Here is a 20,684-nt window from a genome sequence, read left to right on the forward strand (position 1 = left end):
TGTACAGCTGTTCCAAAATTTGTAGATTATTACGAATTACTTCATAATTTGCAAAATGAAATGGTGGGCAGAATAAACCAAGATAAAATCTATTTCATTTATTTTAAAGTCTGGCAGCTGTATTATATTTTCTTTTTTCTTGAAAATTCACCTACTGCAAAACAAATATTGAAAGGCACTATTTAGAGCTTTCCTTACTATAAGGGATTTACCTTTAGCTGCTGGCAAAATTCAAGTACACATTACCCTCCCGAGTATCTTTTAATCTTTATATGTTGTTTCTGTTCCTTTAATCCAAATACAGCAGACCCTCAGCAAGTACGTATGCCTCCCCAGGCACAGGCTACAGAAAGAAGGCAGGTTCAATGGTGACTGAGTTCATGTGTCTTTCCAAATAGAGTGGAAAGCAGGATCTAAGCTATGCAAGCTTCAATTAGAGAAGAAAACTAGCTTAAACTAAGGAAAGGTCTATTTATTAAAAATGCCTTAGCAGCTGTGACCAGCATGGATGAAAAGTTGTGTGAGAGGCTGTCCTCGTGGCTCTCGTACTGTTTTTACACGCTTTTCCCACTAGAGTAAAGAATGATCAAGAGACTCATCATCTCAACAAGTACTCTTACTGTAAACAGCTACTGTTGAAAATCAGACCCTTAATAAATACGTGCATTTCATAATTTTACTACTGAAACATGCAGTTCTGCTACATACCAAAAAGGTACAGGAACAACAACAACAACAAAAAAAAGAGGAAAATTTAAGCCCTTTTCTTCAGTACTACTTGTAGAGAGAAACTTGAACACATAAAATACATCACCTTTCAGAATCCTGTGAATGTCCTAGGGAGGCACACAGGACTGATTCCCTAAGGGCACGCAAGTATTAAAAATAACAAAATAGCTCAGACTTCCCCTCATCTGGATCAATGTCTAACTGTAAATGCATTTATCTTTCACTTGCCTTTGTTTGCTATATGCTAACTTGCTCTACAGTTGTTGAAGTTCCCTAAAATCGGAGGAATGCAGCAATCAAACCAATGCATGAAGACAACCGCCCCAATCCTCCCACCAAAAAACACCCCAGCACAACTCTTAGCTTTTCTTATACTGTGAAACAAGATAATAAATATGAATAAGGAAGCAATATGAGTGTGTGCATGGCATTATTATTGTTATTATTATTAAACAAACAGTCTATATGTTTGCTTTTCATTAGCTCCCTGTGGTGGCAAAACTATAAATGTAAAAGCTAGAGACATAAAGGGGAAAAATGAAGTAGCCAATAGCAAAGATTTCAAATACACTTACACAACCACACTGTTTGTTTTACAGCTGCTTTACATAACAATAAAAATGTAATACACCATGGGCTTTTGGCAGTGTGTAGAGAGACAGCATCAAATGGCAATAACAGAGTAAGCACAAATGGAACAATTAAGCCATTTCAGAAGCATCATTATGCCCAACAATCAATGGGTCCAAAGAGACAGAAAGGTCAAAAGTGTGAGTTTCTCCCTACTGACCAGAGATCACGTACGTGGCCCTTGGGAAGAAACCGTAACTTCATAATCTTATTATATAATCCCTACTGGAGAATAACCCTATATAAACCTCAGAACACTAAACAAAAAGAGAGATGTTTCCTTCAGAAGCCAAAACCTCTTCCATCCAACTGCCTCAGTGTGATTAACAAAGAAAAAGGAAGAAAAAAAAGGAAATGCTTACCCTCTTTGTGTATAACCACCTGAGAAAATCACTGGCTATACATAAAACAGCAAGGTGCTCACACAGTTCAGTGCCAGCACTTTCTTAGAAAAAAATGGGTAAATCATAAATATTGTACATTAAAACCCACAATTCTTCTAGTGAACTTGAACTCCAGTAATATGAACAGGGACATACAAAACTGCTTATTTCCAGATACAGTTCATTCACTATATCCAGCAAGGACTGAATTCAGCACTTGACCTAGTGTGTCATTAGGATATGACATGTTATGTTCCAGGAAAGACAATCTAAGCAAACACCACAATTCCATTACTATTTTAATAACCAGAAAACAAAATTCTCCCTCTGAAAAGAAGCCATTTACTAAAACAGCAGCTAGATAACTTTCCAGATGTGCCATTCAATGTGTACATGAAAGGATTTGTAAAAATACTGACCAAAGAATCTTTCATTTGCCCGGCATACAGCTGTCTGCTGTATAAATGCTCACACAGGCTCACCTACTGCACATGCCAAATGCCTTCATTTCCCCAAAGTGAAGTTTAAATGCATACTCTTGACTAGAAACCTTTGAAGATAATAAACTTTTCTAATGACCAAAGTAGGATGACAAATGTCAATTCTTATGTTACCCTGCTCTCGGGATTATCCCAATTGCCCATTTAACTAATTTAAAAACACTTTCCTCTTTCCCTTTCATCAAACTCCTCTGATTTGTGATCCACACACTTAAGCAATTTAAAAAAAGAAATAAATCTCTATACACATTCAGTAGCTGAGCTGATCACTGCTACTTTATTTGCAAGTAAATTAATAGAACAAGAATAGTTTTGCCTGTTTATTTTTTGATTCCTCAGAAATATTTTCTTTCTGGCAACAGGACAACCTTGTCTCCTCAGTTCCCTATAGGCATGGGCTGCAGACCTTGACACATATAATGGCTTACTGCTGAAGGATCAGTGCAGCTATCAGGAAAGAGAAGGGACCAGAACTTGCTCAACTCAGCAGGATAATGAAACAGAAGACACCAACACTGCTCATTACGACCCTGTGATGGTTTGCAGAAAGAGGCCCAGCTCCCATGGGCTGGAACAGGCACGCTAGCTCTCTTGCAGAACTTACACCACACTGTGACTTGGGACACACTGGATTGTAATCAAGAGCATGCCTAGGAAAGAAGCACAGAGAGAGCTGAGAATCTGTGCAAGAGACTGGCAGGTTTATTACTGGAAAGGGATCTGGCAAAATGCTTTTCCCTTGTTCTCTGTTTTTAAGGGTCACATCTCACCCCCCTCTGTATTTTCACTCTTTCCTAATGTGTCATAGTTCAGCCATCAGTTCTAGCTCCATCTCTTTTTACCCCATTCACTACGAACTGATGAAGACTGCTGCAAATAGAGCAGACTTCACTACATAACAGAGAAGTCTCCTTCCCAGATCCAGACCCTGATCAGCACTCCTTCTTTATGTCTCTTTAAGTCAAGCTGTGAATCACTAATAAATCCCATCCAGCTGTTCAGCCACGAGAGAGGTCACTGCACATCCTCCCTTACCCTCAGCCCTTTACTCTGCAGCTACAGCTCGACCCTGCCAGTTCACTGCACCCCCGCTGCAAAGTGTTACCATACAAAGGCTCCACTATCCAATCCCTCTTTTGCAGTCTTTCCCAGTTATTAAATATGTCCTAAATGGCTAGTTCACTGCAGTGAAACATGCACCCAAACAATCGCAATGCTAAATTATTTGTGTGAACTTTACATCTCCTCTTAAGTAAGACTCTATTATGAAAAGCAAAGCAAAAAACCTTGTAAAGAAACATAGAAAGTACAGCTTACACAATCTATGAGCTAGAAAATTTGCATCTTCTGTGGAAAAAACAATGTACAAGACATACCTGATACATTACAAAACCTGCCAATGTAACATAGTATTTCTAGTCATTAGGAGTACACACACTGAATACTAAGTACTTTAAATTTGAATGTCTCAGCACATGTAATAGCTCTGCAATTTAACTAATATTTCCCTAACAAACAGCTACAGTCCTGCTAGTTATTGAGGTGGAAGGTGAAGTAGGAGCACAAAGACAGCAAAGAGAGAGATTAGCTATTGGACACATTTATTATTTCTCTGCTACTACCCAGGAAGAAAAAAAAAAAAAACAATACTAATATATCTCAAAACACATTATCCTATTACAATGCAGTAGTACCACACAGTAACAGCTGTGATAACCTTGATGTGCATAAAACCGGAAAATAACCAAATCACATATTCAAGATAATAGAATAGCTACTGAATAAAACAACTCACTTATTTACCTCAGATAAGGAAAAAGAAATGCAATGTGGGAACATAAGCAGAAATTCATTTTTTGGGGAAGGGGGATAGGGAGACATCTACAAGCCCAAGGACTAAACCTACTTTATTATTAAAGAACATTTAAACATTGCTGGAAATTTACATACCACTTTGCAAACACAGACAGAAATGAAAGAAGTGCTTTGCCCTGAAAATTTTACAGTCCAAATTCAGCAACACAAACGCATTAAGGTGCTAATTTTCCTTCACAAAAGCCAGAAGTGGCTGAGCGACAGGAAACAAGGGCTTGCTTTAAATGGCAAAGCATAAAAAGAGAGGAAAGAACAGTTCCTTAAAGGGCAGAAGTTGAACATTTTATGTGGCTAAAAGCAATGTCAAGTGGAACGAGGAAACAGGAGAAAAACTGAACTTAGTGGGCTGGAAAGATGGACAACAGGGTAAGGGAGGCAGGTTGTTTTGTGGGTACTCCTCAAAGAATTCACAAAGACCATTTGGAGTCATCTAATTCAGTGCCCTATTCTTGGCAGTGGCAAAAGCAGGTACTCCTCAGAACAGATGACTGCGGCTACTGTCTGCAATCCATTCCCCTTGTTACTCCCACAGCATCCACAGCCACTAGATTAGGGGTGCTAAAGGGTATATTCCTGACTTTGCTCTCTGTTTATGGACCCGTTGCCCATGAATTTGTTGAGTCCATCGCTGAGTGATATCTTTGCTGATACTATCTGCTTCCACAATCTCCCGCAGAACAACTTCCAGAACTCCACTGCCTACTGGCTAGAAGGACTTAAATCTATTCTAAAATGATCTCTTAACAGTTTCAGTGATTATCTCCATTTCTAGTATTATGGAATTTACTGAGTAACAACTCTTGCCATGCTTCTCTTCCAATAGCTACAAAAGCAAGATGTGCTCCTTGGGGAGATTCAGGTTCACAGAACCTTCAACAAATTAATTTGGCAACTTCCTTCCTTTAGTACTAGTTTATTTGATCAGGATTGACTGAGTTCCAAGTTATTTGGGAGCCTTCCTACTCTTTTTGCCTGCTTGTTTCTCTTTCCCCCTTCTGCCCTGTCCCTCTACATCTGCTCTTCCTTCTCTCTGAACCTTCCTTGTTAGTACTTCCCCAGTTTTCTTCTCCCACTCCTACCATCTCACTCGTGCTTTTAGGAGGACAATCCATGGCTCAAGAGCCATGTGGCTCATGCCGTGGTTCAAGAAGGCCTGCAAAGATACAGTTGGGCACCTGTTACGTGTATTCCTCAAGGAATAGTAGGTTGTGCCTTCTTGATTTACAGAGCATTTTAAACAGCATAACATTGTGTAAGCTCATTAACTTTATTGCTATATGAATATTTTGCTTCCAAAGTGGGGGTGCAATGCAAGCACCACAGCATAAACCTGCTGCAGCTCGCATGCTTGCATGTTTTAAAAAAATCACCCATGCCCAAGCAGAGGTTGGCCCATGGACTGTCCTCCCCATTCATTCAAGAGGAGGATGCCCCATTTCTTCCGATTCTTACAGCAAACAGTAAGAAAGTAGAGCTAACTTGCTGGAGCAGAAAAAGAGTCTGTTTCTGCTTCCATTTTCACTGCAACTCTTTCAGCCACCATTGCAAAACTGCTTCAGCCACCCTGATGGGCCATCTCTCTCTGCTGTCCCTTACAGTCACCATTAACACCTTGCACAATCTTGCTCTCCGTAGGAACCTAACAACCATCTGCCTCAAGCGGTTTTATGTCCTTTTTTGTTCCTCACCTGCTTTTTATTCATTCTCTCAGTCTTACCAATACCTGCAATCTGATTAATGTCATAAGGGGAGGGGATGGAAAAATCAGAAAAATGCTATTCTAAAGAAAGTATTAAATTTTCACTAGAGATTTCAATCCAGAGATGCAACTAAAAGACAAGCGGCAGGGCAGCTGAAGGCCTGACACTAGCAGTGTTCAAAACCTAGATCTCCTAGGTCACTATTGTCACTACTATATACCTTCTTGCCTGACTTCATAGATCACTAGGGTGCGTTTAAATTTCAATCTGAAGTAGGAAGGAAAATATCACCACAACTTTAATGCAATGGAAAACTCCAGTCAGATTCATGATCTTTTGAGATTTTATCCAGCACAGCTATTTAAAGCCTTCAGTCTCTTCTCCCTTTCTACCGCAGTCCTTCAAGCGTTAGTGAGCATAAATATTTTTATCAGAAGTCAGACCACTACAAAACATGACGAGATTCCCAAATTACTAAAAACCAAACTACTCAATTTAATCAAATTACTCAAAACCAAACTACTTAAAACCAAAACTAGACAATTTTTATCAATAAACAGCTTACAAAGAAGTCAAGGAGCACACCAACTATAAATGCTTCCGTGCATCTCCTAATTTATCTTCTCTAAAAAGGTTACCAAGGCATACAGGAAATAACATACAAATATAGTATTACAACAATCAGTTTTATTGGTCAGAAACTCCTTAAGAAATGACCTTTTGCGGTATACTACCATACTGACATAATTGCTTCAAAATTATATTACAACTGTATGCATTTTAGCAATCTTTCAAAGCCACCTGCAACAGTCACTGCTTTAATTAGTTCTACTGCACTTTCACCCCTATTTGTAGGCCACTTCTCAGAGCAGTCTACACTTGTTCAGAATATGAAACAACACCCTAAAACATTCTAGACACTGTCCACTTGAAAACTTCAAGTAGACCCGTAAGAGTTATCACCTAAATTAGCACCCTAACATTTCAGTGAAGATATTCAAACTGCATGTAGAACCTTCAAGATAGCCTGATGGGCTTCCTTGTATAATAACAGCCACTACTCCCCTGAAGCTTTGTTGTCTCCAAAATCTCTGACAAAGTTCTTAGCCCATACCAAAAGTATTTTATTTCTTTCTGTCAATTTGCCTATTGTGAAAAGATACTTTCTATTCAGAATTAACTTATAACGTTTGGGGGTCTTTTTACTCCTGTGTGCAATTCTCCATAGGATCCTAGGCAAAAAAGCGAGACAGACCCCAAAGCCCCTCTCCTAATTTCTCCGTAACAGGCACTGGAATTAGCTCACTGGCAAAAATCTATTGCTCAGATACCCACAGTGGAGAGACCATTAAATATTAGCAGCCCGTCTGCCCAAGGAAGCATGTCCCCTCTAGCCCACAGTATTTACTATTGCCTTTAGGATCCTCAGTACCAGTTCAAGATTCTCTGTACTTCTAGCAAGTCCAGCAGCTCCAGAGGAAAAGACAAAAAATCTCTTAAGCAATCATTTACACCGATATGACTTAAGTACAAAACACATCTGCTAACACTGATCTGATTTGGTTTACACTTACTTTTGATTCTAAAAGTTGAAGCCCCTGGAGGAATCAAGGCCTGAATTCTGCACTGAAGGATGCAGAGAGGGAGTCTTCATTAGGGACTGCAGCGATCGGACAAGGGGTGACGAGTTTGAACTTAAACAGGGGAAGTTCAGGTTAGATATGAGAAAGAAGTTCTTTACTGTGAGGGTGGTGAGGCACTGGAACAGGTTGCCCAAAGAAGTTGTGAATGCTCCATCCCTGGCATTCAGTTCTCTTGGCAATGCCAATTAGCCCCTCACACACAGAAAATACACATTAAATGCACTGTAGTAACCATTACACTTTCCACAAATGCCTTGGAAGACCAATTGCATGTGGCTGAAATTTGCAAACTGGCAAGAAAAACAAGAAAACCCTCCGAATTCCAGACTGTACAGTGTTTATTTTGACAGTTGTAGTTTATTTATAGTACTTAACAAGATATGTTCTCTAGTTCATCTTGTAAAACAATGAAGTATTTAAACCTCCACTGTTAAGCCTCAGAGGGAAAAATAAGTGTAAACTTATTTCATCCAAATAAATGTATAGATTGGCAAGATCCTACTATAATGACTAAATTACATCATTAATTTAACTTAGTTTAAAGCACTCTTTGGTGGAAAAGGCATAGCCCTTAACTTTGTATGTGGTGTGCAAGTCTGCACAGATGTGCAATAATCTCTTAACCCATTCACATAAAAAGATACTTTTGTTTAGTACATTAAATACTTTCAGAGAGGTGCTGTATGGAAGGCTGGTCTTTCATGTACAACTACAGAAGGCTGCAGGCAGAAGCTGCAGAAGTTTTGCTATACACAAACTCATCAATAACGTTAATCCAACTTGTACCGTACAGGTGAGCTCTGTCTTCATTCCCAGCATAACCCCCTTTGACAGTGGGGCCAAAGTTAACATCTTGTCAGGCTGCATCTTATTGGCTTTCAATACCAACCCATTCTTCAGAAACCACAAAGCTCTCAGTCACTAGCAACCCTCCCTTGCTTAAGTGCTCAAACACAAAACCATCCCCTATCAGTTTCTCAATCCCTTAGACTAGCCAGTTCTCTGTGGATGATTTTGTCTTCATATAAAAAGACAAGATAGATTTAAGCCCTTACAGTATAAACAGTCCACACACATTGTTTCCCATTTATGTCTATGAAGTAGCACATATACCTCAGGAATATTTCTTAAAACAAAACCAGGCACATAACCCACTGCTATAGGCATATCCAATATAAAGATCTAGACAATCAGAGCAGGAATATAACAGAAACAAAACCAAACCAAAGACTGTATAACCAAGAGGAAATATTAGAATTTATCAGATAAAACACATATGCAGCATCCTAAACACAGTTGCACAGTGCCCTCCAAGGGCAGCAAACCTGAAAGTCAAATAATAAAATTAAGTGGTATACAAGAGAGTGTGCACAGAAGGGATTGCAATCCTCTTTGTTCTTAGCTATGATATGATTTCACAGCCGCTCTCAAGATTCATCTTTCTGATGTTTGGCATGCAAGAGCACAGAATGCAGCTCATTTGGGAATTACTGAGCCGGGATGTGCCAAACAAAATCTACCATGCCATCAGCCAGCTCCTACCACAGCATCCAAGCAGCCTGGCCATCACAACAGTTCTGATTTTTAAAAGAAGCCAATAAATAAAACCAGGAATATCTTCACAAAGGTGAATTCCTGTAATATTAACTAATAAATCCACAATAAAGAAGCTGTCCCTTTGCAGCTATTTTCCGAGTACGCCAGGCAGAGGACTTCGCCTGCAGGAGCTGCTACCTACACATACTTCAAATTCACCTGGTGTGGAAACGGTATTATTTGTATGGTTTGCAAGCCAGACCATCCACAGCTGTGGAGGATCTCTAAATTAGTTAATAAGCCGTTTCAAAAGGAAGAGTTATTTCTCCAGGGATCACGTGCCAAACAAAGGGGGGAGGGAATGCTGAGCTGCTGCTGGTTTATATGACAAAAGATATTTTTCAACTACACACAGCACTAATTATGAAAGTCCCTCCTATCATACGGCTGGAAACTTGTCACAGAAAACACTCCTGTTTCAGAACAGCAAGGGAGTGTTGGGGGTAAAAAGTGCTAAACCCACCTTTGTAAGCTGATAGTTTTCATTAAGCATGATCTCCACTTGTTATTTCTACAGTTAAGTAAACACAAGCATTTGTATCATTCTTTATTTAATAATTTGAGTGTGCACATTAATAAAGTCATACCAAGATGAAGCTTCTTAATTACAAAATGTAAGACCAGAAAGTTTATGCTAAAATATTACTATGTCCAAGAAGGGCTATTCCAAGCCTGAAAATAATAAAAGTGACACTTATATTACAGCTTAATAGTGACAATCCATCCTTAGATAATACACTAGATTTAAAAGCAAAAGCACTTAAAGCCTCATTGGAGTTGAAGGCATCAAGAAAATACATTTGCAAAAAACTGCAAGCACTATGAAAACAAATGTAAGCAAAACAAATGCCAGACTTTCATGGTATGTAGATGAAATGTATTAATTATCATATGAAACTATTGAGTTCAAAACTGCCTTTGAGCCACACATTTTCCATAGACTTCTCTCTAGCCAAGAAAACTTGATTCCACATTGCCAAGTTTTGAAAACCGTTAATATTCCACACATTATAATGGACAGCATTTCTCCCCACCATCTACACTGAGACATGTATCTATTAAGTGCTGACAGTTAAGTTTCACAAGACTCTCTGGCAGATCTGGTCTTTATTCTGTGAATTTACACAAAGTGGGCTGAAGGAGCCAGGAAACTCAACTGGATTTTATTACTATTTAAATAATGAACGTGTGATAGCATTTTACTCTGAAGCAATGGCAAGCCTTGCAGGCAATGCCTCCTTCAGTAAAGGTCTGAAAATGATTTTTGCTTAAATAACAGCTGGCCTTGCCTATATGGACTTAAATGAGCCACGTGGAGACAAACTTGTTTCAGTTTGGATAAGAAAGATTAAAAACCATTAATTATAGTTAATATCTAGTTTGGTCCCTCAATACTAACGGTAAAAATAACATTAAATTACCACGCTTACATACAGTCAATACCAGACACCCAATAAAGCACAAATTCAAAGCCCTGCTTCATAACACAACCAATAAGCACAGTTCCAGCACAAGAGCTCAGCTGCAAGTTAGCCTGAAACAAAGGAGATTTACATTCATTTCTCCACTTTGCCATAGACTTCCTGCGTGACCTTGGAGAAATCACTTAGTTTTTGTCTGCTCCAACTCCCCATCTCTAAAAGGGGAAAACATTTATTTCATAACCCTACAGCAATAAGCAGATTTATTATCAGGAGATGCTTAGATACAGAGGTCGAAGTAATGACAAAGAGAATAAACAGTATGTAAGGCTTTAGTTAAATTCTATTAAAGCTTTGGTAACTTTGTCACAGTGATACAAATAAAGTTTTGGCACAATACTTACAAGTGTGTTACCTACAAAGATCAGGTCTGTCTACATAGCAAGATGGAGCTGCATTTTGACAACTGCAGACAGGCATGGATGCAGACACCCATGACCCAAAGCAAAGACATAACATACGCCTCCATCACCAACATATACAGAAGACCAGAAGACCAGTCTCTAGGTACCTTGAGTTACAAAACAAGAGTTATGATTTTCTGATACAATACACAGTAGGAGAAGAAATCACCAGGTACTCAAAAAATTTAAAACACCTTAGGTCCAAACAATTATTCTCTAATTCATATTAGCCACTAACCGACTTCTGAACTTGAAAGCCACATTTAACTTCATAAGCCAGTATTAATATCAGAAGTCAAATCATCTTCTGGACAAGAAGTTAAAGAGCTCTAGAATGCCAGCCTACTGAAAATGGTAAAGAGGAATAAAATCCAGAAGCAGACAAATGCACACATACACTACACTAGGACATTTATGAGGATAGCATTGCCTCCATCAGGAACCCATAAATCTCTGACATGCATTAAACATATCTTTTCAGAAAATGTCTTCAAGTTCAAAAAACTATCCTTTGAATGCAGGCCAAACATAGACTGTGTTTTCATGCACATATTCTGCACCTCTGTACAAGTAATTGTACGAGCCTGCATAAAAGCAAATCACAGCCGGGGTAGGGAGACATGAAGGGCAAAAGGACTACAAGAGATGATGAAGCAGTCAATGAGGAATGAGCACAGGTAAGCACATGAGGGACAGAAATAAGCTATGTAAAACCAGAAGCAGGGAAACTACTGAGGGGGAGAGGAAGTTCTGGGATAAACTTCCCCTCATATTACCCACATACATGTAAAACCCACACAGCTGCTCAATCACAGGGTGCTGAGTGTGCTTGCGATTTGGGTTTTGGGGTTGGCTTTTTTTTTAGACAGATGATCTGTGGGTTACACACACGAAAATACGGTCACTGCAACCTACAAAAATTAAAGTGAAACTAAATTGGTTTTAAGCTGTTTTATCTGAAATACCAAATGGTTGTCATTATTTCTAATTGCATCTTAAATGTGCTGTTTTATAAGAAGAAAAATAAAACCATTTTATTAAAAATCATTTACAACCTAAAGCTTTTTCTTGAAGAAAATATATGCAGAGCTGCTCTGAGATGTGTTCAATACCTTGAACTCCTATTACTGCTATAAGATTGGAAGAACCACTGCACTCTGCAATGAGGCAAAAAATCAAAGCACAGCCAACAATGAACTGCTATCAAACACTGGGCACAGCACAGAACAGAACAGGGGAAAATACAAAGGTGGTGGTGAGGGGTGCAAGAACAAATGCCCAGTAGGAAAAGAATATGACATTTCCAAGGTAACACAGGATACAGTTTCAGACATACATTTTCAAATCTGACTTCTGAGACTTTGGCACCCCTAATGCTGACAGGAGAACAGGCAGCACCTGGTATCATATACAGCTCCCTGAACAGATAAATTTTGAGATTAGTCTTGCAGAAGAGAGTAAGATGCCCAAAAGGAGAGGGATGCTCTCCAGTGACACCTGAAAAAGGTTTGTAGGGGCACAAAGGCAGCAGAGATGAGAGGCAGGGGGGGTCAAAGGAAAGGCAAGGATAAGTGACGTCACAAGGGCAGGAAACTTAAACTAAGTTCTGTAACTATGTATTTAATATTTCCCTCTGAGCATGCTAATAATGTGCATGTGAAGGGAGAAAAAAATAAATAAAAGCAGTGACACTGTTCGCAGGCTTCCCGAAAGCAAATTTTGGTAACTTTCAAACATCATGCAGCAACCAGAGTCTCTTGCTCACAGATCTCCTCATGCTCACAAACTGACTACTTCTATGTCTTTTTCCACAAAAGGTAGAAGTGCAATAGCTGAAACTCACTGTTGTGGCAATCGACACCTGCCTACCTGCCTACCCTTTTACAAACCAGCTGCTATAGAAGCAAACTCCCAGTGCTTCACTGCACAATTTAAGCCTCTTTAGCCATAAGCAGAGATGCCCTTCTTCATTCTCAGCACTGTCTTTACTGAAGTAGTATGACTTCACCCCAAGATGAACAATACCAAAACTCGTCGGGTCATACACACACACAAATCCCTCCACTCACGTTTTCCTAGCTATCAACATACTAAGAGACAGAAATAATTACACCAGTTTCATATATTATTTGCAAGAATTGCCAGCCTTCACTGTCACTCATTTGAAGGTCGTAAGGAATGCAGAATACTTGCAACTGCATTATGGGCAAAGATTTACCATTACTTATACTATGAACTAATTTTTACCATTAGAAATATTTATAAATATGTTTTACATAAATATATGTACTGCAAAGTTTAGACTGTGGCCCCAGCACCTTGATCATTCAGAGTCACCTTTCTAGAGAGCAAGTCACACTGTGTTACTGAGCTGTGCTTCTGGGTTTCTTTCCCACGAAAATCAGGTTATCATGTGATGAGGAGGGGAATGCATGTGGACTTCATCCTGACACAAAGCCAGGATGCAGACAGGACAGACACCTCCAGCCCACAAGCTGGAAATTCCTGTAATATTCAGGTAGTCATTACTGTCACTAAACCAATACTGTCATGACTGAAGATTTCAGAGATCATCAGTTATCTTCTAAACAGCACAAAAATCCCCATATCAGCCTAGACCTCCACTCACATGCCTCATCCCATCCCTCCTTTCATTAATTACAATCCTTGGGACTCATACCAAAAGAATGGCTCTGCACCTGTCAAGCTAATTCTTGTGCTAATTGTCCCTGCAGGCTAACAGAAGCAAAATCTTCAATAAAAAGCTTATCGTACATTTCTGGTGGAAACTCAATAGTAAAAAAGACCAACTTAAACAGCTATTTATAAACAGCTTTTTCTCTGATTTCTGCTATTGCCAACATCAAAAGGCCTCAAAATCTCAGCCACCGCAAGAAGACAGGAACAGAGTGGTGCTTTGGCAACTGCAGCAAACACAGGCCACACCAAGAGCCACTTTCCTCTTGAATGAGCAAGCACAACCAAAGCTATTACACTAGTACCATCTCCTTTCCAAATGCAAAGAGGCTCAGGCAGGTCATCATGCAATGAAAGAAATCAACCTGCTGTATGTTTGAAACAAACAGTACAAGCTTCTTAAACATACTTAAAAACAAGCTGCCCCATAAACGGCAGCAGAATAACCCTGCTTTTTATTTCATCAGCTAACATGTGTGCTCCTGTAGGGCACTCACTGAGCGATGAATTCGCACTTCTCTTCCACTGTAAGTTACTGTTCACAACAGAACACTCTGAGCTAAAAAGCTCATAGCATTTTACTATTCTCTTGATCCTTGGCAGGACTCTTATTTATATAAGATTAGTGCAGTCAGGCATTAGATGTATAAACCAGAAAAAAAACAAATGAGGAGAAAGTTTTCACACTCTTCTTCATAGGTGAGTTTCAGAAATAGATACACAATACAATGTAACAGATTAAAATCAAATTGTTTAAAAAAGCAACAAAACAAACAAACCACAAACCAAAACAATCCCCAAAACAAAAAACTTGCATCAAAACATATAATCTCTGGAGGACCCCCACACCTGGAAACTAATGCCAACCAAACGTTCACAAGAGTACTGTAGCCACCTGAACAGCCATTCCTCTGCTTTATCAAGAGCCTCTGACCAACACACGCAGCCACACTTCAGCCCCTTGCCTTCCCTCACCCTCCTCAGGTAAGGAATCGACACCAACCTGCAGTTGGGGGGTGGATCTAAGGTGATGTCAGCCAATTCCTTCTGAATCCTGTGGCAATAAAAGTGAGAAGGAACAAAGGTAAGTCACTGTGTGGGACAGCAGTTAACACATACACCTTACACACATATTGTCACCCTGTGTTTGCAGCACTGGGTTAGAGAGAGGCACTCTCAGCTGCAGCCTCCCACCAGTCCAAACACACTAAGCAGGACAGGCACCCTGTAATGGAGACTGGCAGAAAAGCAGCCAGGGACAGCGCACTGAACCCAGACAGGTGCGCAGTTGTGTGCTCCCATAAGGATGCCAGCCACACAGGGGCAGTGGAAAAAACTGTCTGCTTCACTCTGCCAACCAGCCTGTAAATGAGGGAAAACCTCTGCAAATGTGATGCACCAAGTGCTAGGAGGAAACGGCACTTTGAAAAGGAATTTTGTCTTGCTGGAGGCGAGAGAAACAGTCATTGCCAAACTGCCTCCCCCCTTTCCCCCTTCAGCTTCCCATCACCATCCTGAGAAAAAACACCATCCCCAAGGGAGTGAATAACTGCACCATTCCCAAGGACACTTAAAGGAAGGTGAAGATCTGTTTCCAAAGCTCCTGCACATTCCTGCCTCCTTAAATTCTCCCCTCTCTTCACCCTCAAAAACCACATAACATCCCTGGGTCCCTTCCCTCAGGACTCCAGACGCTCCCTCTCTTCACCATGTTCAGACAACACCCTGTCCTCTCTGCCCAGACTATTCTGGGCTCGCCCTGCTTTTGCCACAAAACGCCCAACCAGCTATCATCCCCTTCCCTTGAGTCCCATTACTGCCACTCAGGCTTCCCCTCCAGATTTCCCCACCCAGCACTCAGCCTGCCTCCCTTCTCCTTTAAGCTCAGCCAGCTTCTTTTGCCTCATACATGAGAGCCACAGCCTCTGTCATATTAGGCAGCTTACAACCAGAAGGTTAAAACAGTTAAGGGCACAACATAATAAACACCACTTGCCACTACCTATGTCACATCTGCCATGGGAACTTGCGGAGTGGAGATCTGGAATAACCAAACCGCCTAAATTCCACAAAGCCACAGAGAACTTAGTTGCATTGAAGGGCATTTGCATTTAATCCCTGTCACTTTTTAACACCTACAAATACACCCTTTCTGTGCTGCCTGGCAAAACTGTTCAGTGAGGCAGTTTATTGTTCTTGCTGAAGTACTGCAAGTTTGCCTGGAAACTTCCATTTGTCAGTTTAGCTCCCTGGAGAAAGATGGTGTTGAACCAGGAGAAACACAGATAAATGGGAAAGGATAATTTTTAAAACCTAAGTGGTTCCAAGAGTCTGTCCAGGTGAAGAAATCTGACTGACGTAGCTGTTCTGAAACTACTGTTCTATGCAGGCATCCGTTCCTTATGCACATATTATTCCAGACTACTTTAGAGCAGAATGCCTACAAGCAGACCTGTTGTGGATTATTTATTCCAGTCAACAGCCAACCATACACACAACTTTAGATATAAGTGATGATCAGACAGCAAAACAGTAATACTTGGTGGAAAAGATTTGGGGCTATCTTACACCACTTGCATTCGAGTGCACTACCACAGAGCAAGCAAACTCAAAACTTCACAAATATTAACTGATCCCCAAAGAAGCAAAAAGCCACTCTAGATCAATCCCAACCTACAGAGGGGGAAACTGACATCAAAATGCAATGCCTTGCTCAGAACCACATAGCTTTCAGCAGCAGAGAAGGAATTAAGGTCCTACATGCCAATCCTACACCATCCCTATAAGTGATGCCAATAAGGAAAAAGGAAGAGATGGGGGAAATAACTGAGGGACAGAATAACAGCCTGGAGGAAGAAAAGGCAGTAAAATATTTGGGATGGAAGAAGAAGCAGGAGGAGAGAGCAGAGAGCAATGAAGTTGGGCAGACACTTGCTGCACCAAGAGTCTGAAAAAAGTGAGACAATGGCAGCTTCATGTGGAAAGGCTGATCTCGAGGGCTAGAGAGGAGGAATGGGAGCAGGAAGGGAGCAGTGGGGAACAGAGCAAAATATAAGGAAGAAGGAAAGAAGAAGCAGCAAACTGATGAAAAAACCGACTGCAGCCTCACCTCTTGGCACTGGTAGATAGCAGCTTAGAGTTTTTACTCATGCTGACTTTGCTTTCCTTCTTCTTAGGCGTGCTTGTCTCTTTCTCTGTCTGTTGGTTGGAGGATGAAGATGAGGAGGAGCTGGTGCTGGCCCTCGAATCGTCATCCGACATAGCGACCCCCCCACCACACACCCCAACCTGGAGAGGAGACACCATGGGGCGTGGGGAACAAACAGTGAACACAAACACACAGAGAAAGGCTGCTGACAATCTCGCTCTGTGTTTGGGCCATGCTCCTTTTAAAGGGTCCTCGTGTCTCCCTCTCCTCTTCAGGCCCCCACGGTCAAAGCAGCAGGAGCAGTAGCCTCCTCTGCACTAGTAACACCGACGATCAGGAGGGGAAAAGACTTTTAAAGCTTCCTCTCAGAAAGCATGTGCAAAATGAGAGAAGAGACTGGAAGGAGGACGACTGTGAGGATCAGGGAAGCTCAACGCAATTCCTTCTAATCTCCCCCAAACCGCACACACAAGAGGAGCCATCACCACCCACCACTATCCAGCCTAGGGGTGTAGGAGATAAAAATGGAACAGCTCCGGTCCCTTGGGTTCCCGGGAGGCACGTGGGGGAGGTGGGAAGGGATGGAGCTGGAGGGGGGTGACCATCGCCAGCACTAAAATGGAAGTGGGGCATCACTGGCAACAGGGGGGCGACCCCGAACCAGGATCTGTGACCTGCGGTGGGGAAACCCCTGCCTGCTGGACTGGGTGTTGGGAGTGGGAGGGGGGGAAGGAAGAGGGGGAATAAATGGGAATGGCCAAGCAGGGAGTCGAGTGCATGGAAGGGATCCCCTGAGGCCCTCTGCACCGAGGGACGTATCAGCAAAGGGGGAAGGGAACACCGGGTCTGTGCTGAGGAGGGTGCCAGGGGGAGGAGAAGGGCCAGGGCCTACAAAGGGTGAGAGCACAGGGCCTGGGGAGGCCGGTGGCAAGGAGAATGCCTGGGGGTGTCGGGGGGAGACAGCCCAGTCTCATGCGAGCACCTAGGGGGCACAGTACAGGACAAGCACGGTGGGGTACCAAAGGCAGGTCCGCACCCAAGAGGGGAGAAAAGGCGTCGAGATGGATGGGGGGGGAGCAGGTAGGGCACCCCGGGAGAGTTAGGGCGGCAGCGAGGGGGGCAGCCGCGGGCCCGGGGCGAGCGGCGGAGGGGCAGCAGCGGCCCGGGGAGCCGGAACACGGCCGCTTCCCCCCCAGGGCCCCCGGCGAGCCCCCTTTGCCCCCGCCGAACCGCCAGCGCTGCCGCCCCTCCGCCGGGAGCAGGGGGGCCCGGCCGAGCTTCCCCGGCCGCGGGCCCGCAGGGCCAAGGGGACAGCGATACCTGACAGCCCCGGGCGCGATCCCCCTGCCCCACCAGCTCTGTCGCCTCCCGCCCCATCGCCGGGCCGCGGCCGGCCCTTCCCCTCGCCTCTACCCCCGCTGGCCGGCAGGGAGGGCAGCGGGGGGTTGCCCCGTCCCCCTACCTCTCCCTTTGTGTCTGGCTGCTCCTCCTCGGTGCGGCTGGGCCTGGCCACTCGTGTCTCTCTCGCTGGGAGAGAAGCGGAAGTGCTGCAACAGCAACTATTAAACAGGCAATGGCTTCCCTGGCTGCTCCCCCACCGCCGAGCGGGGCTGAGGGGCGGCGGGGCCGCGACGTACCCGCTGCCTCACGCGGGGCAGAGGCCGAGGCCGGGGCCGGGGCTGGGGGGGGGTCCCCGCGAGCACCGCGTGTCCCCATCCTGCTCCAGCGGGAAAGGGGCGCCCGGAGGGTGACTGGAGTTTTTAATGGAGACCCTCTGGAAAGTAACCTGCAGGGGTGTCGGGGGGATAAACACCCTCCCGGGCTCTGCTTCTGCTTCCGTGCAAGAGCCCCTCAGGGACGCGGTCGAGGCAGGTGGCTGGGAGCTGGGGCAAGCTCCCGGGATGCTTCTTTAATGCTGAGTGGGGCTACCAGGCTTCGGGGTGTGTGTGTGTGTGTGTGTGTGCGCTCGTGTGTGCTCGCTTTCGTCCTATTCTTACAACTGTTTCATCCCCAAAGCTTATTCCCTGCCTCACCTGCTTTGTTCCTTCGACAACAGCAGCAACTTCTCACCTGTCTCAGCAATAATGGGGAATTCGGGGGGGGGTGTGTGTAAAAAAGAAGAGCCCAGCCCAAAGAAGTCGCCCCCCCCCACCCCCCCCGGACAAGTCGGAAGGAATCCCCGGCATCTTTCCCCGTCTCTCACCTGTTTCAGCCCCAAAGCAGCAGCTGTGTCCTCCCTTCCCTCCCCCGGCTCAGCGCCGAACCCGCAGCAGGAGCAGCCGCTTCCCACTCGCCCGGAGTTCAGGATTCCATTGTCCCCCACACTGCACTTGGTGACATCACTGACACACAAAGAAGGGGCACTTCGTGATGTCATCAACGCATGCTGGGAGAGAAAACAAAAATCCTGGGCTTGGCAACGGAACCAGGAAAAACCCCCTTCAATTTCCCGAAGGTTCAAGTATTAGGGATTCTTTCCCCACCTCTCTTTTATTTTCCCGAGTCCCCTGACAGGGAGCTAGCCTGCGGGAAGGGCGCAGCGGCGTATTGTATTTGCGAGGCATTTTACTCATCTCCCCGCGCCTCTGCCTGTCGATCTCTCCCTCCCTGCCCACCCAACGGAGAAAAGCCATTTGGCCAGAGCGACCCGCCGCCCGCAGCACACGCGTAGTCCCCCCCGTTCCGTGTGCTCCTGCGGCGCTGCCGGATCCACTCGTGAAGGGACAATGGGGACCGGCGTTCCCACCGACCTCCCCCCGGGCACATTTGGCTCGGTGCCGCCGATCGAGGGGTCGTCTGTCGCATTGCTCGGTATCTTCAGTGGCCGAAAATACAATGACTGTCAATACCGCGCACCCCGGTAATGGACGGGACTTTGCATTGTCGCTCTTCCTCCCGAGGGAGGACCTCCAGGTGACCCGCAGGAGCACGGCTTCTGCCTCGACAGAGCGCTGTCATGACATGACTCCTTGGGGGTCCCGGGGACGCCATTGCAAAACTGAGGCTGCCGGAGCGGCGGGGGACCCGGGGGAAAGGAAGGAACACCCCGGGGCTGGACGTTTCCTCTTCATAGCGACTGGGAGGTCAGGGGGCAGCCGAGGGGGGCTCCTCCTAAAGCCCTGGCTTCCCACCCCACGCTGCCAGGCGCTGCCTGCTCCCGGGAGCCCCCCGGTTGTGTCGGGTAATGGATGCCTGTAGCTTCTTTTGGGGACCCTTGGGAACTGAAGGAAAGGGGTGTTAGGCCAGCTGTAAGCCTGGAGATGCTAGGCTCTCTGCCGTGGGACAGCAGCTTCACGCGTTTGTGACTCACCACAAGGTTGTGGCACTGATCTTTCAATGTTTATATCCAGTAATCCTTGAGCCAGAAGTGCCCTGGAGAGGACACCCACGCAGCAAAAGTCTTTGTCACTCTCCTCTGTTTTCCTGGACCTCTGCATTTGCTGCTTCTCTCCTCATTCTCACTCTTTCTGCCTCCTCCCCCATTTTCTGCCCCTCATTTCTCCTAGGTCAATACCCAAACTACATATAATCCCCACAAACTTGCTGCGTAGTCTTCCATTAGACTGAGCATTAGCTAGGTACACCAGTGACACTGTCAGAGTCACCCTGACAAAAGAGGGAATTCCATTGAAGTGTCACACTTCCTGGTCTTTGTGTGGTTTTGTTTTGGTTTTGGGGGGTTTTGGAGATTCTTGGGTTTTTTTGCTAGCCTTCCTCTTCAGTCTTTATCACCTGTAGTATCATGTGTTAGGCCTGCCTCGGTGAATTATCCTCCAAAAGCTTGCTGACAGAGCCAACCTGTGCAGTTTGACCTATTGGAATAGCACTTGGGAAGCCATGGTCATCCTTCCCTTCAGTAGCTGTGGAGCTTTGGCATCTCTCCCATTGACAACAGCCT

General features: G+C 44.1%; 1 protein-coding gene across 8 annotated transcripts in view; it reads right to left on the bottom strand.

Moving 5' to 3' along the window:
• Window positions 1-19,737, bottom strand: part of UBE2E1 (ubiquitin conjugating enzyme E2 E1) — a 45,806-nt gene extending 26,069 nt beyond the window's left edge. Inside the window, exons 1-4 of one of the 8 annotated variants that reach the window (XM_061362688.1) lie at window positions 19,270-19,737; window positions 18,990-19,172; window positions 16,748-16,926; window positions 14,642-14,692 (exon numbers count right to left, since the gene is read on the bottom strand). In XM_061362688.1, coding sequence (XP_061218672.1) covers window positions 14,642-14,692; window positions 16,748-16,926; window positions 18,990-19,172; window positions 19,270-19,419 — 563 coding nt within the window. In that variant the 5' untranslated portion in view covers window positions 19,420-19,737. Of the gene's footprint in view, window positions 1-14,641; window positions 14,693-16,747; window positions 16,927-18,106; window positions 18,199-18,248; window positions 18,461-18,989; window positions 19,173-19,269 lie in introns of those variants that run through there. The other 7 variants (XM_061362686.1, XM_061362687.1, XM_061362689.1 and 4 more) reach the window with 7 other exon arrangements.
• Window positions 19,738-20,684: the final 947 nt, after the last annotated feature.

The sequence above is a fragment of the Neopsephotus bourkii genome, unplaced genomic scaffold (genome assembly GCF_033783945.1).
Source record: "Neopsephotus bourkii isolate Nb327-2 ecotype Australia unplaced genomic scaffold, CSIRO-AGI_Nbou_v1 NB_1132, whole genome shotgun sequence".
Taxonomy (NCBI): domain Eukaryota; kingdom Metazoa; phylum Chordata; class Aves; order Psittaciformes; family Psittacidae; genus Neopsephotus; species Neopsephotus bourkii.